General features: G+C 37.6%; 1 protein-coding gene across 1 annotated transcript in view; it reads left to right on the top strand.

Annotated features, from left to right (window-relative positions):
* IARS2 (isoleucyl-tRNA synthetase 2, mitochondrial) overlaps positions 1-23,728 on the top strand; it is a 109,485-nt gene that overhangs the window by 65,072 nt on the left and 20,685 nt on the right. Inside the window, 3 exon segments of the mRNA XM_077157875.1 lie at positions 18,621-18,729; positions 19,826-19,928; positions 20,968-21,093. Of these exon segments, the coding sequence (XP_077013990.1) occupies positions 18,621-18,729; positions 19,826-19,928; positions 20,968-21,093 (338 nt within the window).

The raw sequence follows: 23,728 nt of genomic DNA, 5'->3' as shown, positions 1-23,728 counted from the left end.
ATTGGAAGACTAAATATAGTTAAGATGTCAATCCTACCTAAATTGATTTACAGATTCAATGCAATACCAATCAAAATCCCAACAACTTATTTTTTAGAAATAGAAAAACCAATAAGCAAATTTATCTGGAAGGGCAGGGTGCCCCGAATTGCTAAAAACATCTTGAGGAAAAAAAAACGAAGCTGGAGGTCTCGCGCTGCCTGACTTTAAGGCATATTATGAAGCCACAGTGGTCAAAACAGCATGGTATTGGCATAAAGATAGATATATCGACCAATGGAATCGAATAGAGTGCTCAGATATAGACCCTCTCATCTATGGACATTTGATCTTTGATAAGGCAGTCAAGCCAACTCACCTGGGACAGAACAGTCTCTTCAATAAATGGTGCCTAGAGAACTGGATATCCATATGCAAAAGAATGAAAGAAGACCCATGTCTCACACCCTATACAAAAGTTAACTCAAAATGGATCAAAGATCTAAACATTAGGTCTAAGACCATAAAATAGTTAGAGGAAAATGTTGGGAGATTTCTTATGAATCTTACAACTGGAGGCGGTTTTATGGACCTTAAACCTAAAGCAAGAACACTGAAGAAGGAAATAAATAAATGGGAGCTCCTCACAATTAAACACTTTTGTGCATCAAAGAACTTCATCAAGAAAGTAGAAAGACAGCCTACACAATGGGAGACAGTATTTGGAAATGACATATCAGATAAAGGTCTAGTATCCAGAATGTATAAAGAGATTCTTCAACTCAACAACAAAAAGACAGCCAACCCAATTATAAAATGGGAAAAAGACTTGAACAGACACCTATCAGAAGAGGAAATACAAATGGCCAAAAGGCACATGAAGAGATGCTCAATGTCCCTGGCCATTAGAGAAATGCAAATCAAAACCACAATGAGATATCATCTCACACCCACCAGAATGGCCATTATCAACAAAACAGAAAATGACAAGTGCTGGAGAGGATGCAGAGAAAGAGGCACACTTATCCACTGTTGGTGGGAATGTCAAATGGTGCAACCACTGTGGAAGGCAGTTTGGCGGTTCCTCAAAAAGCTGAATATAGAATTGCCATACGACCCAGCAATACCATTGCTGGGAATCTACTCAAAGGACTTAAGGGCAAAGACACAAACGGACATTTGCACACCAATGTTTATAGCAGCGTTATTTACAATTGCAAAGAGATGGAAACAGCCAAAATCTCCATCAACAGAAGAGTGGCTAAACAAACTGTGGTATATACATACGATGGAATATTATGCAGCTTTAAGACAGGATAAACTTATGAAGCATGTAATAACATGGATAGACCTAGAGAACATTATGCTGACTGAGTCTAGCCAAAAACTAAAGGACAAATACTGTATGGTCCCACTGATGTGAACGGACATTCGAGAATAAATTTGGAATATGTCATTGGTAACAGAGTCCAGCAGGAGGTAGAAACAGGGTAAGATAATGGGCAATTGGAGCTGAAGGGATATAGACTGTGCAACAGGACTAGATACAAAAACTCAAAAATGGACAGCACAATAATACCTAATTGTAAAGTAATCATGTTAAAACACTGAATGAAGCTGCATCTGAGCTATAGGTTTTTGTTTTGTTTTGTTTTGGTTTGGTTTGGTTTTACTATTATTACTTTTATTTTTTTCTCTATATTAACATTCTATATCTTTTTCGGTTGTGTTGCTAGTTCTTCTAAACCGATGTAAAAGTATTAAGAAACGATGATCATGCATCTATGTGATGATGTTAAGAATTACTGATTGCATATGTAGAATGGTATGATTTCTAAATGTTGAGTTAATTTCTTTTTTTCCGTTAATTAAAAAAAAAAAAGAGAAGGGGTAATTGGAGCTGAAGGGATACAGACTGTGCAACAGGACTGGATATAAAAACTCAGAAATGGACAGCACAATACTACCTAATTGTAATGCAATTATGTTAAAACATTGAATGAAGCTGCATGTGAGGTATAGGTTTTTTTTTTCTCTCTATTATCGTTTTAATTCTTACTCTGTTGTCTTTTTATTTCTTTTTCTAAATCGATGCAAATGTACTAAGAAATGATGAATATGCAGCTATGTGATGATATTAAGAATTACTGATTGTACATGTAGAATGGAATGATTTCTAAATGTTTTGTTAATTTTTTTTAATTAATAAAAAATATATATATTGATATGCATAGATATAATACTGGAAGAAATTATGCTAAAATGTTTGTGATTATACCTGGGTAGTAGAATTATGTGATTTTATTTTCTTGTCACTATTTCACTAATTTCCTAAAATGAGAATACACTTTTTTTTTTAACCTTTCCAGTAGTTCATGCAAGAGCTTATTTATATTTGTAGTGTTAATTGGTAGGACACATGAATCTATATAACCCCTTTCAATCATATTCGCCTTCAATATGGTAACATTACTTATAGACCCACTAGTGAACTGCCTTCACTTCTATCTATTCCCTTAAAATTAAGTTCAGCCTCATTAGCAAACTGTTCACCCATCTCAAGCTTCTCTGTATCTGTAGGTCCCCTATATTCTGTATTGCAAACCTCTGATTTTACCTTCACCGTGGTCACTAAACTGAAATTATACAGTCTCTATCTTTTGTTTCTGGCTTATTTCATTCAGCATTGTGTCTTCAATGCTCATCCATCTTATCACGTGGTTCAGGATGTCATTTCATCTTACTGCTGCATAATATTCTATTGTATTCATATACCACATTTTGTTAATTCACTCATTTGTTCATAGGTACTTGAATTGTTTCCATCTTTTGGCCATTATGAATAATGCTGTTATGAACATCGGTGAAAATCTCTGTTACTGCTTTCAGAATTTCTTGGTATATACTGAGTTGTAGTATTGCCAGGTCATAGAGCAACTCAGTGTTTAGTTTCCTAAGGAACTGCCAGATGTCTTCTATAGCTACTGTACCATTATACATTACCACCAGCAGTGCAGAAGTGTCCCAATTTCTCCACATCCTCTCCAACATTTGTAGTTTCCTATTTGTTTAATAGCAGCTATGCTTATAGATCCGAGGTAGTATCTCATTGTAGTCTTGATCTGCCTTTCCCTTATAGCTGATGAGAATGAGCATCTCTTCATGAGCTTTTGAGCCACTGTGTTTGCTCTTCTGAAAAATGTCTATTAGTATCTTTAGCCCACTTAATAATTGGGTTGCTTGTTCTTTTGTTGTTGAGTTGTGTGACTTCTTTATGTATACAAAATATCAAACCTTTATCCGATGTGTGATTTCCAAATATTTTCTCCCATTGAGTTGGTTGCCTCTTCACCTTTTTGCCAAAGTCTTTTGAGGTGCAAAAGCTTTGAATTTTGAGGCGTTCCCATTATCTATTTTTTGTTTTGGGTGTAAAAGTTTAGGAAGCTACCTTCTGCTACTAGGTCTTGAAGATGTTTCCCTACATTTTCTTCTGGGAGCTTTATGGTACTGGTTCTTATATTTAGGTGTTTGATCCAATTTGAGTTAATTTTTATTTAGTGTCTAAGGTAAGGGTCCTCTTTCATTCTTTTAGCTATTGATATCCAGTTCTCCCGTACCTATTTATTGAAAAGACTATTTTGTCCCAGTTCAGTGGATTTGAGGGCTTGTCAGAGATCAGTTTACCATAGATTTGGTGGTCTATTTCTGCACTCCCAATTTGATTCCATTGGTCAGTACTTTTTTCTTTGTGTCAGTACCATGCTGTTTTAACCACTGTGGCTTTATAATAACTTAAAATCAGGGAATGTTAATCCTACTTCCTTCTTCTATTATAGGATGCTTTTAGCTATTCAGGGCCTCTTTCCCTTCCAGGTGAATTTGGTAACTAGGTTTTCTGAGTCTTCAAAGTAGGTTATTGGAATTTTTACTGGTACTGTGTTGTATCTGTAGATCAATTTGGGTAGAATTGATATCTGAACTACATTTAACCTATCCGTGAGCATAAAATGTCTTTCTACCCTATTAAGATCTTCTTTGATTCCTTTTAGGAATGTTACGTAGTTCTCTGAGTATAAATCTTTTACATCCCGAGTTAAGTTCATTCCTGGGTATTTAATTCTTTTAATTGCTGTTTTGAATGGATTTTTTTCCTTAATTGACTCAGGTCATTGCTTGTGTATTGAAACATTACTGACTTTTGCACATCAATTTTATAACCTGTCCGCGACTTCTCGCTCAGCGTCAAGCCCCCGGCCGGCGGGTGAGACAATGAGGAGAGACAGAGAGACGCAGACAAATCCGCGCTGGTGAGAAATACAGATCCAAGACATGTAGCAGTTGTAAGCACAGACCTTTACTGGAGTTAAGCTTGCATTCTCTGTTACAGGTTCCACGCGGGCGAAATTTCCCGCGGGGGAACAACCTCTATGCGGCCGTCAGGCACGGCTCCCTGTGGGTCGTCTCCACCCACCCCGTCCGGGTAACCTCTTATATACTGTGCCCAAACCCAATAGGTTAGTGCCACGTATACAGAGGTGATTGGAAGATAGGGTTGGTGGGCGCGTGCGTCATTTGCGGAAGCAGGATGTGAGCGCCATCTTGGCTCACTCGATGGGCGGGGGGAACTCTAGAGCAGGCTGCAGCGTGTCCACTAGGCCAAACCCGGAAAGCGGCTCTCTACAATAACCTGCTGTGTTGCTGAATTTGTTCATTAGCTCGGGTAACTTTGTTGTAGATTTCTCAGGATTTTCCAAGTATAGTATTATGCCATCTGCAAATAATGAAAGTTTTACTTCTTCCTTTCCAATTTGAATGCCTTTTATTTCTTTTCCCTGCCCAATTGCTCTCGCTAGAACTTCTAGTACGGTGTTGAATGATAGTGGTGACAGAGAGCATCCTTATCTTGTTCCCAATCTTAGGGGGAAAGCTTTCAGCCTTTCACCATTGAGTATGATGCTGGCTGTGGGTTTTTTATATATGCCTTTATCATGTTGAGGAAGTTGCCTTTCAATTCCTATCTCTTGAAGTGTTTTTATAAGGAAAGGATGTTGAGTTTTGTCAAATGCTTTTTCAGTATCATTCAAGATGATCGTGTGATTTTTCCCTTTCAATTTGTCAATGTGTTGTATTACACTGATTGATTTTCTTGTATTGAGCCGTCTTGCATTTCTGCTTGGTTGTGGTGTATAATTCTTTTAATGTGTTGTTGGATTTGATTTACTACTATTTTGTTGAGAATTTTGGCATCTGTGTTCATTAGGGAGATTGGTCTGTAGTTTTCCTTTCTTACAGCAATCTTCACCTGGTTTTGGTATTAAAGTGATATTAGCTTCATCAAATGAGTTAGGTAGTGTTCCTTTTTCCTCAGTTTTTTGGGAAAGTTTGAGCAGCATTGGTGTTAGTTCTTTTTGAGATTTTTGATAAAATTCCCCTGTGAAGTCATCTGTCTCTGGGCTTTTCTTTGTAGGAAAATTTTTGATGAAGTTTGAATCTCTACTTATGATTGGTTTGTTGAGATCTTCTATTTCTTCTTGAGTCAGTATAGCTTGTTTTTTTGTTTCCAGGGATTTGTCCATTTCATCTAAGTTGTCCAGTTTGTTGGCATGTAGTTGTTCACCATATCTTCTTAGGATTTTTGAAAAATTTCTTCAGGGTCTTGGTAATGACCCTTCTCTCATTTCTGATTTTGTTTATTTGCATCCTCTCTTTTTTTCTTCCTTGTCAGCATTGTTAGTGGTCCATTGATTTTATTGATTTTCTCAAAGAACCAACTTTTGGTTTTATTGAAAAATAGAAATTGTTCTTTTGTTCTCCCAGTCATTTAATTCTGCTTTAATCTTTGTTATTTCTCGTCTTGTATTTGCTTTGGGATTAGTTTGCTGTTCCTTCTCAAGTTCCTCCAGGTGAGCAGTTAAGCCCACGATTTTTGTTCTTTCATGTTTTTTAATATAGGCATTTAGGGTAATAAATTTCCCTCTCAGCACAGCCTTTGCCACATCCCATGAGTTCTGATATGTTGTATTCTCATTTTCGTTTGTCTCTAGATAGCTACTGATTTCTCCAGCAATTTCTTCTTTGACCCACTCACTGTTTAAGAGTGTGCTATTTAGTCTCCATATATTTGTGAAAGTTCTTGTTCTTTGGTTGTTACTGATTTCCAGCTTCTCTCCATTGTGATCAGAGAAAGTGCTTTGAATAATTCCAGTGTTCTTAAATTTATAAAGACCTGTTTTGCACCCCAGCATATGATCTATCCTGGAGAGTGTTCCATGAGCACTAGGGAAAAATGTATATCGTGGCACTTTGTGATGTAATGACCTGTACACGTCTATTAGGTCTAATTTATTTATCAAATTCTTTAGTTCTCTAAACAGTTCTCTTGTTGCTCCTCTGTCTGCTTGTTCTCTTCTATAGAAGAGAGTGGTGTATTGAAGTCTCCTACTATTATTGTTGAAATGTCTATTGCTCCCTTCAGTTTTGCTAATATTTGGCTTGTGTACTTTGGAGCTCCTTTATTGGGAGCTTAAAACTCAATAATAAGAAAACAGGAGAAGATGGCAGAACAGGATAAGTCGAGTTCACCCCTGCTCCAAAAAGCAGTTTGAGAAATGACAGAAAAACAACTGAGAGAATGATTCTAGAGTGTAAGTGACCTGGGAGGGTCTTCTACACCACATAAGGAGGCCCTGGTTGAAAAGCAGAAGGATTGAAATACAGAGAACTGGAGACCATCCAGCTAGTACAAACAGCCTAATGCTCCCCTTTCCAGACGAAGGCCTGGAGTCTTCAGAAGTACACAGGCATGGAGACAGGGACAAGAAAATAAGCCAAGCCGTGTTTGTTGAAAGCGCTACCCTCGTGTGCTGCCCCTGCCCCATGACTCAGAACTCCCCCCACACCCCAAGCCCCTGAACTCTGTCATCCACCCCTGCCAGTATGCTCCAAGCACGCCAGCCCCACTCCCTCCCCATTCATTCCCCACCCTGCCCCACCCATGCACACAAGCCTGTCCCAGCCCTACCCACCTCTCCTGGGCAAGTGCACAGCCTTGTGCTGCCCCTTCAGAGACTGGTGAACCTGCATCCAGCCCCTCAACCCTGACCTGCTCCTGCAGGCTGTCACCTACACATCCAGGCTGTGGACTCTCATCATACCTGGGCCACACCTGAATCTAGCCGATACTGTCACGCAACCCTACCCTGCCCCCCCACCCCCCAGCTTTGTGCATGTGCACATCAGCATCCAGACCCCCAGACATACACGTGCACACACTCATTCCCACCCTGCCTCCCTCAGCTGTAGGCAAACACTAACCCGAGTATCCAGACCATATTCACCCCCAGCCCATGCAGGTGCAGTTACGCCCTGCTGCCCCTGACCTTTGCGCATGTGCACACCAGGGCCCCAAACCCTAGACCCACTCATAGGCACAGTCACATCCCGCTGGGCACCCATGTATCCTTGCACTGACCACTTGACCGCTGCATCCTACTATCCCTACCCTGCCTACGTGAATACTCTTGCTCCACCGCCTGGCACAAGTGCCCTTCTCCCACACCTGGCAGGTACTCTTGTGCACATCTGTTGCACATAAACCCCACCCTGCGCAAGCACATGTACCCCTATCCCTCCCACCCCCCATACTTGTGCCAGGGTCCTGCCCATCCAACATCACCCACCCGTGACACACATCCTGCAACCTCCACGGCCTGTGCCCAGCCCCTACACACTCGAGTACCTGCATCCTGGTCCCCCTGGACCCCTCCCCCTGCATAAGGACACACCTGCACCCTGCCCTCCCTGTGCCCCAACTTCTATACCCTGTACCCCACACCCGGACTCCCATAACCCACATGCTCCACACACCTACCAGCATTCTGCCCATGTAACAGCCCAAGCACATCTGCTCAGACCCCCCCCATCCATCTCCTGCTGCATACTACCTCTGTATCCCCCACACTGCACCCTGCTGCTACATTCCAAAGCCTGCCTGAGTTGCACCTTGCCCCCATGGCCCCCAACTGCACCTCCACAATCCCATGACCTATGCACCATGCTCACAGGCACCAGCATAGGGTCCCCGACTTGTGCGCATACCTGTTCCACAACCTGTCTCTGCACTGTTGTGGCCCTCCCTACTCCCCGCATCCTACTCTACACCTGTCCCGCAAATACAAAGTTTTGGGCTACTGAAGGAAGTCAACTTCCAAAGGAACTCTATCATATATTTACATGCCACGAACACAGTGGAAGATCATTAATGGATATTGCATCCATATGCAGACAGATATAGCCCAGTTGAATGACAAAATTAAAACACCGAAAGAGACACAGACTTTGGAACAACTAACCAAAGATATTCATACAGCTCTACCAAATAAAATCATTGGGATGGATAATGACATAAAGGAGATCAAGAAGACACTAGAAATGCACAAAGATGAATTTGAATGTATAAATAGAAAAATAGCAGATACCACAGAGATTAAAGATGCTGTAGCCCAAAAGAAATCTATTGTGTTAGAGACAGCAGATTTGAGGGGCAGAAGAAAGAAAAAGCGAGCTAGAGGACAGGACAACTAATTTCTTTCTTCTTTTTTTAATTTTTATTATATAATATGACATGTATAAAACAAAGAAAGTAGTTTTTTGTTTTTAATTTTTTTATTAATTAAAAAAAATTACAGAAAGAAACACAAACATTCCCAATATGTGATCATTCCATTCTACATATATAATCAGTAATTCACAATATCATCACATAGCTACAGATTCATCATCCTGATCATTTCTTACAACATTTGCATCAATTCAGAAAAAAACAAAAGACAACAGAAAAATAAAACAAAAACAGAAAAAAAACCATACACACCATACCCCTTACTCCTCCCTTTCATTGATCACTAGCATTTCAAACTAAATTTAACATTTGTTCCCCCTATTATTTATTTTTATTCTGTATGTTCTACTCGTCTGTTGACAAGGTAGATAAAAGGAGTATCAGACATAAAGTTTTCACAATCACACAGTCACAATGGGAAAGCTATACAATCATCATCAAGAAACATGGCTACTGGGAACACAGCGCTACATTTTCAGGCAGTTCCCTCCAGCCTCTCCATTTCCTCTTAGATAACAAGGTGATATCTACTTAATGCATAAGAATAACCTCCAGATAACCTCTCGACTCTGGTTGGACTCTCTCAGCCATTAACACTTTGTCTCATTTCACTCTTCCCCCTTTTGGTCAAGGGGATTTTCTCAATCCCTTGATGCTGGGTCTCAGCTCATTTTAGGGTTTTTCTCAATCCCTTGATGCTGAGTCCGAGTTCATTCTCGAATTTCTGTCCCATGTTGCCAGGAAGGTCCACACCCCTGGGAGTCATGTCCCATGCAGACAGGGGGAGGGTGGTGAGCTTGTTGTGTTGGCTGGAGAGAGAGGCCACATCTGAGCAACAAAAGAGGTTCTCTTGGGGGTGACTCTTGGGCCTAATTTTAAGGAGACTTGACCTATCCTTTGTGGGGTTAAGTTTCATATGAACAAACCCCAAGATTGGGGTCTTAGCCTATAGCTTTGTTGTCCACACTGCTTGTGAGAATATCAAGAATTCAACTTGGGGAGGTTGAATTTTCCCCTGTTCTCACCATTCCCCAAAGGGGACTTTGCAAATATTTTTCCACTCACTGATCAAATCACTCTGGGATTCGTTGGGGCATCACTCTGGACAAACCAACAAAATCTCATGTCTTACCCAAGGTTCCATATACTTATGTTGTTCAACCAGGCTATCTACATAAGTTATATAGGAAATGCACTAATCAAAATATAAATTTTGTACCAAATAAACATTTTTTGCTTTAGTCTCACACATAAGTTGAAATTTTAAAAGATTAATTACCATCTATTTTCAGCACCCTGGAGCAACAACATTCCTTTGGTCTTCCTCATGCAAAAACATCTTTTAAATTTGTACATTTAGTCACTGTCATTATACACTCTAGGCAATCCTAGATTATACCATCTCAATCTTTGTTGTCTTTCTTTCTGATTTCATTTGTGCCCACAGCCCTCCTCCCTCTATCATTCTCACATTCAGCTTCATTCAGTGTTTTAACATAATTGTATTACAGTTAGGTAGCATTGTGCTGTCCATTTCTGAGTTTTTACATTCAGTCCTGTTGCACAATCTGTATCCCTTCAGCTCCAGTTACCCAATATCTTACCCTATTTCTGTCTCCTGATGGTCTCTGTTACCAACGAAATTCTCCAAGTTTATTCATTAATGTCAGTTCATATCAGTGAGACCATACAGTATTTGTCCTTTTGTTTCTGGCTAATCTCACTCAGCATTATGTCCTTAAGGTCCATCCATGTTGTTACCATACTTCATAACTTTATTCTGTCTTACAGCTGCATAATATTCCATTGTATGTATATACCACAGTTTGTTTAGCCACCCGTCTGTTAATGGGCATTTTGTCTGTTTTCATCTCTTGGTAATTGTAAATAATGCTGCTATAAACATTGGTGTGCAAATGTCCGTTTGTGTCCTTGCCCTCATGTCCTTTGAATAGGGACAGCATATAGATGGGTCCTGTTCCCTAATCCATTTTGCCAGTCCATGTCCCCCGATTGGGAAGCTTAATCCATCAACATCAGTGTTCTTACTGCCTGGGCTTTTTGCCTTTTGGCATTTATATGTGCTTCTAATTTTCCTTCTTTTTACCTTTACTCATGGTCTTCCTTTCTACACTCTTCTCCTCACCTCTTTCTGCCTTCGTATCTGTCTCTAGTGCTCCCTTTATTTAGTATTTCTTGCAGAGCTGGTCTCTTGGTCACAAATTCTCTCAGTGATTTTTTGTCTGAAAATGTTTTAATTTCTCCCTCATTTTTGAAGGACAATTTTGGTGGATATAGAATTCTTGGTTGGCAGTTTTTCTCTTTTAATAATTTAAATATATCATCCCACTGTCTTGTCTCCATGATTTCTGTTGAAAAATCTATGCATAGTCTTATTGGGCTTCCCTTGTATGTGATGGATTGCTTTTCTCTTGCTGCTTTCAAGATTCTCTCTTTCTCTTTGACCTCTGACATTCTGATTAGTAAATGTCTTGGAGAACATCTATTTGCATCTATTCTCTTTGGGGTATGCTGCACTTCTTGGATCTGAAATTTTAAGTCCTTCATAAGACTTTGGAAATTTTCAGTGATAATTTCCTCCATTAGTTTTTCTCCTCCTTTTCCCTTCTCTTCTCCTTCTGGGACACCCACAGCATGTATATTTGTGCGCTTCATATTTGTCCTTCACTTCCCTGAGTCCCTGCTCATATTTTTCCCTATATTTTCTTTTTCTTGTCGGGTTTCAGATGTTCCATCCTCTAGTTCACTAATCCTATGTTCTGTCTCTCGAAATCTACCATTGTAGGTTTCCATTGTTTTTTCATCTCTTCTACCGTGCCTTTCATTCCCATAAATTCTGTGATTTGTTTTTTCAGATTTCGATTTCTTCTTTTTGTTCTTTCCTTGCCTTCTTTATATCCTCCCTCAATTCATTGATTTGGTTTTTGATTAGGTTTTCTATGTCTGTTCGTGTATTCTGAATTAATTGTTTCAGCTCCTGTATCTCATTTGAGTTGTTGGTTTGTTCCTTTGACTGGGCCATATCTTCAATTTTCCTAGTGTGATTTGTTATTTTTTGCCTGCGTCTAGGCATTTAATTACCTTAATTAGTTTATTCTGGAGATTACTTTCACTTCTTTTACATAGAATTTTCTTGCTGGATGAATTTGTTGTCTCTCTGTTCTTTGACATTCAGTTCAGCTTTTTCTGGACCTGTAGCTCAGGTTTTGTTTAACAGATGAGAATTTTTCAGTTCTTGTTTTCTTGTTTCTTGCCCTGCATGTATGGTGCCTTTCTCCCCCCACCCTGAGGAGGGTCTACATAGGTATAATAGACTCCAGCTGGATTTTCCCAGACCAAACTGGCCTCTTGTGAGAAGGAAAGATTCACCTGCATTGGTTTTCCCTGGGGGTGAGACCCAGCAGGTTAAAAGACTTTCCTGTGAAGTCTCGTCTCTGGGCTCTGTTTTTCTTATCCTGCCCAGTATGTGGTGCTTGTCTGCCTGCAGGTCCCACCAGCATAAGATGATGCGGTACCTTTAACTTAGGCTGGGGGCGTGGTGGAGACAGAGGAGAGGTTGTAGGATGGTTTTAATGGCTTCAAATTACCAAGCCCTGGTGTCTGAATTCCTTGAGAGAGGGATTCCACCTGAGTTGGGCTTCTCCCCTCCCCTGGGGAAGGCACAGGTTCCAGACAAGCCCTCAAAACGAGTTTGTTTCTGCCTATGCCTGGGGCAGTTGCAGCCTGAGGAGCCTTGTTCCTGTATCCAAAGGCAGAAACACAGCCACAGAAACCTCTGTTTCCTTCTCTTTTTTTCCTTTTTTCGGTCAGCCCTGCCCCCTTGGCGCCGGGGCAAAAATGAGCGACCTCTGCTTTGACCAGGTTCACCTGAGCTGGGGGCCTATTTTTAGTAGTCAGAATTTGTTAATTAATTCCACAACTGGCGTTTGGTTGGGCTCAGCCCCTGCTGCTGTTCAAGTCTCTTTCCTTTCCCCTCTGGGAAGCCGCCTGTTGGGGAGGGGCGCCCGCCACCGCAGCTTGGGGAACTCACGGTTCTGGGGGGTGCTCGCAGCCGGTCCAGCTGGTCCAGACTGGGGTACGCTGTGTGTCTGGTCACTAACATGGCCCCAGGAGCTGTTCTGTACTGTTTCTGGTTATTCAGTAGTTGTTCTGGAGGACGAACTAAAATGCGCACATTGCTAAGATGCCATCTTGGCCCCTCTCAAAAGAAGTAGTTTTTAAAGCATTCTTCAAATAGTAGTTACAATAGATCCCAAAGTTTGTCATGGGCTACCATACCATCATATTAGATTTTTCCTTCAAACTGCTTCAGAAATTGGAAACTAGAAGGAATATTTAAAAAAAAATTTTGTTTCTTTGTTTTTGAATATATACATTTTTATCATCACTTTTTTTTTTGTGAAAATAACATATATACAAAACAATAAATTTCAAAACACAGCCCAACAATTAGTTGTAGAACAGATTTCAGAGTTTGGTATGGGTTACAATTCCACAATTTTAGGTTTTTATTTCTAGCTGCTCTAAGATACTCGAGATTATAAGAAATTATCAATATAATGATTCAGTATCATACTCATTTGTTAAACCCCACCTTCTCTATATAACTCCACCATCATCTTTGATCTTTCTCCTACATTTTAGGGGTATTTGGGTTATGCCCATTCTAACAATTTCATGTTGAAAGGGCTGTCAATAACAAGGGGTAGGGAGATGGAACTAGCTGATGTTCTCGAAAGGCTGGCCCCCTCTAGGTTTCAGGCTTATCTGGTCCAGGACCCATACAGAGGTGGTAGGTTTTTGGAAAGTTACCCTATTACATGGGAACCTTTGTAGAATCTTATATATTGTCCTTGGTGTTCTTTAGGATTGGCTGAAATGGCTTTGGTTAGGGTTTGGCAACTTATGATAGGTAGCAACGTTTACCTGAAGCTTATGTAAGAGTGACTTCAAGAGTAGCCTCTTGACTCTATTTTAACTCTCTCAGCCACAGATACCCTATTTGTTTTACTTCTTTTCTTCCTTTTGTTCAGGATATTGTTGATCCTACATGTCAGGGCCAGGTTCATCCCTGGGAGTCATCTCCCATGCCACCAGGGAGACTTCCACCCTTGGATGTTGTGCCCCATGTAGGAGGAAGGGCAATGATTTCACTTACAAAGTTGGACTTAGAGAGAGAGCCCACATCTGAGCAACAAGTGGTCCTCCAGAGGTGACTCAGGCATAGCTATAGGTAGGCTAAGTTTCTCTTCTATATACGTAAGCTTCACAAGAGCAAGCTTGGGCTATTGATTTGGGTGACCCCAGTGTTTGACACAGAATCAGGGGTTTCGCTGGTGGTAAAGTTTAATAGTTCCGTATTATTTCTCCCATCCCTCAGGGGACTTTGCCAATATTTTTTATTATCTGCTTAATATACTGTGGGAGTATCAAGGCATTACATTAAGCTATACAGAATTAAAGGCCCTCATTCTTATTCTGGGCCCCCTGTTTTTTTGATTGTTTAAATAATCTATCCAGACAGGTTGAGTTAGATTATGTGTTACAGAAAATTTAAGTTCTGGACAAAATAAACCTTTCTCAAATAATAGATAAGGTTCTAAAATATAGACATTATCTTCCTTACCGTTGTATTCTGAATTACCTTAACCCCAACCTGGTTGATTTCATTTTTATCTCTAAATACCAGGTTATATGTATATAAAACAGCCTTTCAAAATCCAGGAATAATAATTACCACTCTGGACTAAATGTGACTGCCATAAGAGCTTACGATCTAGACTTGTGTTTTCTTACAAGTATTTTCTAAATGAGACCATGTAATAATTTCTCTTTTGTTTCTTGTTTATTTTGCCTCACTAAGTGTCCCACAGGTACATTTACAATGTTGCATGCTTCACAACTTCGTTTTTGTGAAGGTTTATCAATAAAAATATTTTAAAAGAAGAAGATAAACAGATGGCAAAAAGTATATGAAAAGATGCTTAATATCATATATTATTAGGAAGTTACAGATTAAAATGATGAGGACAGTCCACGGTGACTCAGCAGGCAGAGTTCTCACCTGCCATGCTGGAGACCTGGATTTGATTCCCGGTGCCTGCCCATGCAAAAAAAAAAAAAAATGAAATAACACTGTACGCTTACTAGAATGGCTAAAATACAAAATACTGGGAGCACTGAATATTCGTGCAAATGTGGAGCAACAGGAATTCTTATTTGTGGAAATGCACAATGATACAACCACCTTAGAAGATAGTTTGGGCCTTTCTTACAGAGCAACACATAGGGTTACCATAAATCCAGGAATTAACCTCCTAGTTGTATACCCATATAAATGGGTAGGAAACATCCGCATTAAAACCTGCATAATAATGCGTACAATGCTTTTATTCATAATTGCCAAAAATTGGAACGAATCAAAATGCCCTTCAGTAGGTGAATGGATAAACAAAACTGTGGCACACTTGTACAGTGGAATATTATTCAGCAATAAAAATAAATGAGCTATCAAGCCACGAAAGTCATTGATCAAACTAAAATGTATATTCCTACATGACAGGATCCAGTCTGAAAAGGTTACATATGATGATTCCAAATAAATGACATTTTGGAAAAGGCAAAACTAAAGAGATAATAAAAAGACTAGTGCTTGCCACAGGTTCAGGGGAGTTGTAGGGGAATGAAATGGTAGAGCACAGGGCATTTTTGTTTTTTAGGGCAGTAAATTATTCTGTGTCATTCCATAATGGTGGGTGTATAACAGTACACATTTGTCAAAGCTCAGAACCATACAACACAAAGAGTGAACCCTAATATAAATTACTGACTTTAGTTGTTAACAGTGTATCAATATTAGTTTGTCAATTATAACAAATCCGACACACTAATGCAGTATATTACAGGGGAAACTATAAGGGGAATTTATAGAAACTCTGTACTTAACTCTGCAACTTTTCTGTAAAGCTGAAAATGCTCTAAAAATAAAATTTATAATAAAATTACTGGTAGAAGAAGAAGAAACATTAGCATATGGATGAAGCATTCTACATGTGACACTAAAACATTTTGTTCTTTTTGTATATCCCACTAGATATCAGTTCAAGAGGACAGTTAATAGATTTCTGCTGTTTTCCCTCCAGTATCTAGCAAAGTGCCTGCTGTTCAATAAGTGCTCAATAATGTTAGTTGAATTGAACATAAACTGGAAAATGCAGTTCCTTTAATTTTGCCTTTCTACCTCCACCCAGGTAATTTTTCCCATGTAAGGATTATGATACTAATCCTTCTATTAGGATATAAGGACACATCATCATTTATAAATAAGAGGGATTATGGAGGCTTCTTAGGGTTGTGAGTTTAAATTTAAAATTTGGGAATAATCTTCCCCAAAGATTTCATCCATATTTGCAAAACTTTTAAAATCTTGAAATACTTCCAGATTTATGGAAAATTACAACATACAATAAAAACTAACACATAACTGTCAACAGATTTCCCAAATGTTAAAGTTTTATTACATTTGTTTTATCATTCTGTCCCCTCCCCTTTCTCTCTCAAACATTTTAGATAAGTTGCATGTATCCCTTTTATCTCTAAATATTCAATGCGTATTTCCTAAAAGCATGGACAGTCTCTTCACCTGTTCAGATATCAAAATCAGGAAATGAACATTGATTTTAGACTGTTAGCTATCTACAGATCTTATTCGGATATCACCAGTTGTCCCAGTAATGTCTTCTGTGGGAAATTTTAGACTGTTTGCTATCTACAGATCTTATTCGGATATCACCAGTTGTCCCAGTAATGTCTTCTGTGGGAAAAGAAAAAATATGTTTTGTCCAGGAGCCAATCTAGGGTCACGTGTCTACAATTTAGTTGTCATGTCTCTTTAGACTTCTTGTTCTGTCATTGCCTCTCATCATCTTGTTACTTATAAAGGTACTGGTTGTTTGTTTTGTGCATTTTCTCTGTTTCTGTGTGATGTGGTTCTCATGATTAGATTCATTCGTAAATGCAGGTTTTGCATTTTTGGCAGGAATACTATGAAATACTGTGCATGATATTGGAAGGCACAGGCTGCCTATCTGTCCCATCACTGGTGGTATTTTAACTTTGGTCACTGGACTGAGATAGTGTCTGCCAGTTTTCTCTATTGTAAATTTGCATTTCTTCCTAGTAATTATTATTAATTAGTATTTGTAGGGAATGGAAGCACCTTATAAGGAATAAAGGCACCTTATAAGTATTTATACCTTAACTAAAAGCAGGCAGCATACTTTGAGTACCTCTGTGTACTTGCCAGTGTGTGATGTAGTGCACGTATTTTGTTTTTTTTCTTTCCCAGACCAAACTGCATTCACCTTTATTAAAGATGCGCTTCATAAACAAATCATGGTATTTCAGGCAGGGCATGGGCAGACAATCATTGTATACTGTTAACAGTATACAACAACTTTCAAACTCACTTCTTTAATGGACTACCAAAACCAGAAAGCCACTGTAAAACCCAGTGAAGCTTTCATTTGATGCTCTGAACAGAGAAAGTTTAGAGTGAGGGTTGATATTTCACGTTTAGCATGTTGTTTGACAACCTTTTATGAGCCAACCCTGACTTTCAGAAAATGAAATGAAAATGGCAGAATTATCAGTTTGAGGATCCGCAGCCTCAACAGGGATTTGCACCTCTTGTGTGGGATGCCATCTCAGGGGCATCACAGGAAAGTCCAGATTGCCTGACATTCTGTTAATTTTGGGAGGTCAGGCCCCAACAGATTTAAGGGAGTCAGTCCTGTGCTGAAAGCTGAAAAGGAGAGGACATGAGGACATAAATATGAATTTTAGTTTTTCCATACCGCAAGGCATTTGTGTTAAGGTGGCTAATGTGTTTCAATGTCAGGGAATCCCATATCCTGTGAGTAAAGAAGTCTCTCAAAACTAGAGGGAAAAGGTGTTTTCTCCCATATTTATCCAGCTTTAGAGACATTCTGTTAGTGACATTTGCTCCTTCCCCAGAAAACCACAATGAAGTATTCTGTGTACTAATGGCATAACTTGAAAAAAAAAAGTGAAACAAAATTCTGCATGTTTATAAAACTTGATAATAAATAGTATTTTGAACTGTACAGTCACCAGAAGTAGGGTGATATTCTGATACTGTGGAAAACCTAGTTTCTCACTAAAATTTTACCCACGGGTTTTGCATCCCTTGATGGCAGTGTCTGAAATAATTGTTAACCCATGGTGTTTGCCAAATGATGCCTTTATCTCAGATAATAGTTAACTGTTGAATGTTGAAGTATCTCCCAGACTTACTACATCTATGGCCTAAGGAATTTGACACTAAATTATTCATATGTTTTCTTCACATTTTGTCCATTTTCTGACTGTTCATTGTCAAATAACAAGCTGATAATCTGTGATTTCTTTTTTGTCTGATTTGTTTGATCATCAAAATCAAGCACATTCAGGTAGCATGATTTCTTGGTTAAATCCATGTACTCTGGTACCAGGTTATCTACATTCAAATTCTAGCTCTACTGCTTACTATCTATGTAGGTTTGGGCAAGTTACTTTATTTCTTTGGGCCTCACTTTACTCATCTGCATAATGGAGATGATACTTATGCCTACCTTGTAGAGTTGTGAGAATTAAATTAATTAATATACATATATCAAGTTCTTGGATACTCAGCAAATATTAATAGAAATATTTGTTTTCTCAAAAGATTTGACTGGAAATATTGATAAATATTATTCATCAGTCCCTAGCTTACATGTGTTTTAGTTACCTATGATTTAGGAGATCATACTCCAAGATTCTTTTCATTATCTTGAATAATAAAGTGGCAATGGGGTCAATTTAATGTAATCTAGCCTTTGGAAATAGCATGACAAAAGAAATAACCTGGTTGCTTTTTATTATTTTAACACTTTTAATTCTTCTCATTTTTGTTTTCCTATTTTAATTAACTTAAATTTCTGCATCTTTTATATTTAAGGTTCTGACCAAAGAGCAGATTTGTACTTGGAAGGAAAAGACCAGCTTGGGGGTTGGTTTCAGTCTTCTTTATTAACAAGTGTGGCATCAAGAAATAAAGCACCTTATAAGTAAGTATTTATACCTTAACTATAAAAGCAGGCAACATACTTTAAGTACCTCAGTGTACTTGCCAGTGTGTGATGTAGTACACTTAGTAATACATGTAATAAAACAATACTTTTAATTAAGTTACAGTCTCATTAGAGAAGAGTTTGAAATGATAAAAAGAGAACAAAGGAGAAAATGATACTGAGAGATCTTGTCACTGAGCTAAAATGATAAGATCATTAACTCCTAAAAGAGATAAAATCGCCATTGACTGAAATACATACAGCTCCTATAAACAGTTTCTCTATATACAATTAGACCTTGAAATGTGAAAAACATTACAAGGAATTTAGGGAAGAATGATCAAGGTTGAGAGAAGACAGTGTGAGTTCAGATACCCTTATATTTGTAATATGCACAAGTGGTTAATGAACTTACGAAAATTACTTAGTGAATTTTATGAAATTATGCACTCCTATTTAGATACACATAATTGCTTTTTTCTTATTAGAATGTGTATACAGAAGTTGTAATCAGAAAGATTTTTAGATAGCTGAAAGATTTTGGATTAAGTTGTAATCAGAAGGATTCTTAAATAGCTTAAGTTTACAATGAAAACTCATCCCCAAACAATGTACGTATTTATGTTACTTGTGTAATAGTAGATACTGTTTTTTTTTTTTGCATGGGCAGGCACTGGGAATCGAACATGGGTTCAGAGAACTCTGCCTGCTGACCCACCTTGGCCCGCCCAATATTATTTTTTATTAAATTATCTTTTGAAGGAAATTTTGCCCTTTCTAACACATATTTTTCTGATTAGTTTTTATTCTCATTAGTTTTAAAGATAAAATTCAGTGCATAATAGATGCTCTGAAAATATATTTTCAGTGAATGAAAATATCTAAAACTTTTTTGTTTAGGCAGCTTTCTGTTTAATAATCATGACAGTAGCTCAAGCTGTTGAGAATTAGACTATATCAGGAAAAGTTTTCTTCCATAGTCTGTCAAGAAAAACCCTTTTTGGTGTTAAACTGAAATAGTCTTTTTAAGCTATAAATCATCTACAGAAAGATACAGCTGTGTTTATATTAAATAGCTGATTTGTCTTCTTAGGGCAGTGGTTGTTCATGGATTTACCCTTGGAGAAAAGGGAGAAAAGATGTCCAAGTCTCTTGGGAATGTGATTAATCCTGATGTTGTCATTAATGGAGGACAAGTAGGTAGTTTCCAAAAAACTTATATTACTTTTGTTTTAAGGCTCTTAAGTTGGCAGCCAAACTCCTAATGATATTAATTATATGATACTGTAAAAAATCTTTTATACTAATAGAGGGTGCCTTACCATGTTTTAAATCAAGAGTCTTAAATATATATAATTTTAATGAGAGAAGGGCCAGGATTGTGTTTCATTTGACTCATTTCATGTCTAAATTCCAGATAGGTTCTGCACCTGTTTCTTTTTTAATTGTCTGAGCTTTTAAAAATGTGAAACCTGTGGTTTTGTAATTAAATGGAAATAATGGGGAAAAAAATGAAATTGCAACTTTTGAATGCATCTTTCATTTTGTATTCTTGGAAATTTTACTCTTTAAAGCAAATTATATTAAAAAGACATAGTATTTAGGAGTTGCCGACATTTTGGTTTATGGTGGAGTTACTTTTGTAAAATAATTACTTTTGTACTATTTTACTCCTATGGCTTTTTACTGCTCTCCTGATAATCCTATAATCATTACTTTGTGTACAGAGTTGCTAGGGAATATTAAAAGGGAAAAGCTGCTGTCCACATCCCCTCCTCCTATCATCGTAATCCATGACTCAGCTTTGTGTTTAGCTCCCAGCTATAATAGATGTATTCAGACATGACCAGAAGAAATTAGATATAAGCCTCTATGCATTAATAAAAGCATATTTTCCTTCTGTTTTACAGTTTATTGTTTGTTTTTTTTTTTTTTTTTAGGAATAGGATTCTTTATTAAAAGCAAAAAAGAAAAAGCAAGCCCACAAATGGATTTTTGATGCTGAAATTCTGTCCAGTTTATTGTTTTTAAATGCAATTTAAAACAGATTCAGAGACTGTTGGCCCTTGTTTCATTACAGTGCTGGTATATTTTGCATTTAAATTCTGGGCACAAACATTTTTGAAACTTTTGTTCAATTAATTGAAATTGAAAGCCATTCTGTTTTAATTTTTTTTTTATTTCAATGTGAAGGACCAAAAGCCATTCTGTTTATATGTTTTTTTCAATTAAAAGGACCAAAGCAAAGAGCCTCCCTATGGTGCTGATGTCCTTCGGTGGTGGGTAGCTGAGTCCAATGTCTTCACTGAAGTGACAATTGGTCCATCTGTACTTAATGCTGCCAGAGATGATATTAACAAGGTCAGAGTCATTTATTCTTCCTATTTCTGAGTGAAAAATTAATCAAACCAGTGTTTAAAAAACTAAGCACAGTAAAACTGAATGAAAGTGAGTTCTATACAGGTTTTGAGCATTGAAACAACCTATAGTGATTTGTCTACTTAAAAACAGTAACAATAACTTAATAAGTTGCCTTATACTGTTTGTGTGCTCAATTATCTTTCCCATATTTTCTGTTTATCTTCACCTATGAACAATGTGAAAATAACAATCTCACCTAATCAGATGGATAAATGGGCCTCTGAAAGCTAATTTAGCCTTGGGTTAAAGAAATGTGAGAATTCTATCTTTAGGTATAAACTGTTTCATTAGTGGCTGTTTGTGTTAATGAGCTATTGAGATGAGAGTTTCTTGCCTTTTTTTAAAAATTGAGGTGAAATTCACATAATATAAAATTAATCATTTTAAAGTGAATTATTCAGTGGCATTTAGTACTTTCATAGTATTGTGCAACCTTCACCTCTCTCTACATTTTCATTACTCCAAAATAAAACCCCATATCCATTAAGTACTTGTTCCATATTACCCCCATTCCCCAATCCCTAAAAGCAACAAGTTTTCTATTTAATAAAAATAGTTCATATAAATGGACTCATACAATGTATGACCTTGTGCATGTGCTTCTTGCAGCTAGCATATTATTTTTGAGGATTATCTTTCATTCCTTTTTATGGCTGAATAATATTCTGTTAATATTTATATACCAACATTTGTTTGTCTGTTAAGTCATCAAAAAATATTTGGGTTTTTTGTACTTTTTGAACTATTGTGAAATATTGTTGATATGATTATTCACATACAAGTATTTCTCTGAGTATCTGTTTTCATTTACTTTGGGTGTATACCTAGAAGTATAATTGGAGGGTCTTATGGTACTAAGTTTAACTTTTTGAGGACCCACCAAACTATTTTCCACAGTCAGTGTGCCATTTTACATCCCCACTAGCTTTGTACAAGGTCCTAATTTCTCTGCATCTTCACCAAAACTGGTTATTTTCTGTTTTGTTTGCTGTAGTCTTCTAGTGTATGTGAACTGATATCTCATGCTTTTCATTTGCTTTTCCCTAATGACTGGTGACAATGAGCATCTTCCATGAGTTTGTTGGCCATTTATATAAAATTTCTGTTCAAGTTCTTTGCCCATTTTTTAATTGGATTGTTTTGTCTTTTTGTTCTTGAGTTGTAAGAGATCTTTATATATTCTGAATTCTAGACCTTTATCAGGTATACAATTTGCAAATATTTTTTCTCCCGTTCTATCAGTTGTCCTTTCACTGTCTTGACCATGCTCTTTTATGCATAAAAGTTTTTGTGAAGTTCAAGCTATGTCTGTTTTTCTTTCGTTGCTCATATTTTTTTAGGTGTCCTAAGAATCTTTGCCAAATCCAAGGTCATGAACACTTACCTCTATGTTTTCTTTTCTTTTTTGCCATGGGCAGGCACTGGAAATCAAACCCAGGTCATTTTTTCATGTGCCTTTTAGTCATTTGTGCTTCCTCTTCTGAGAAGTGTGTTTATGTCTTTTGCCCATTTTTTAATGGGTTGTCTTTTTGTTGCTGAGTTGAAGAATCTCTTTATATATTCTGGATACTAAGCCCTTACCTGATATATGGTTTCTAAATATTGTCTTCCATTTTGGCAATGGGAGACAGTATATATGTGTATAAAACTTTCCTGATTAAGTTCTTTGATGCACGAAAGTGTTTAATTTTGAGGTTTTCCTATTTATCATTTTCTTTATTCAAAGCCTGTGCTTTTTGTGTAAAGTCTAGGAAACTGCTTCCTCTTACAAGATTTATGTTATTTCCCTACATTTTCTTCTAAAAGTTTTATGATCTTAGCTCTAATGTTTAGGTCTTTGATCCATTTTGAGTTAATTTTTGTTTAGGTTATGAGATATGGATTCTCTTTTATTCTTTTGCATATGGATATCCAGTTCTCTAGGAACCATTTATTGAAGAAGTTGCTCTGTCTCGGGTGGGTTGGCTTGACTACCTTATCAAAGATCAGTTTCCATAGATGAGAGGATCTGTATCTGAACACTCTATTTGATTCCATTGTTCAATATATCTGTCTTTATGCCAGTACCATGCTATTTTGACCACTGTAGCTTCGTAATATGTTTTAAAGTCAGGTAGTATGAGCCCTTCCACTTCAGTTTTCATTCTCAAGGTATATTTAGCTATTTGTGGCACCATGCCCTTTGGTTATTGGTTTTTCTATTTCCGCAAAGTAAATTGTTGGGTATTGCATTGACTCTATAATTGATATTGGTATTGCATTGTCTCTATAAATCAATTTGGGTAGAATTGACATCTTAGCTATAGTTAGTGTTCCAATTCATGAACGTGGGATGCTCTTCCATTTATTTAGGTCTTCTGTGATTTCATTTAGCAATTTCTTGTAGGTTTCTGTGCATAGGTCTTTTATATCCTTAGTTAAATTTCTTCCTAAATATTTCATTCTTTTGGTTGCTGTTGTAAGTAGAATTTTTTCTTGACTTCCTCCTCGCATTGCTCATGACTAGTGTATAGAAACACTACTGATTTTTGGGCATTGATCTTACATTTGCCAATTTGTTATACTCACTTATTAG

The sequence above is a fragment of the Tamandua tetradactyla genome, chromosome 4 (genome assembly GCF_023851605.1).
Source record: "Tamandua tetradactyla isolate mTamTet1 chromosome 4, mTamTet1.pri, whole genome shotgun sequence".
Classification (NCBI taxonomy): Eukaryota; Metazoa; Chordata; class Mammalia; order Pilosa; family Myrmecophagidae; genus Tamandua; species Tamandua tetradactyla.
The sequence above is the reverse complement of the archived record's forward strand: the minus strand, read 5'-3'. Positions and strand labels throughout refer to the sequence as shown.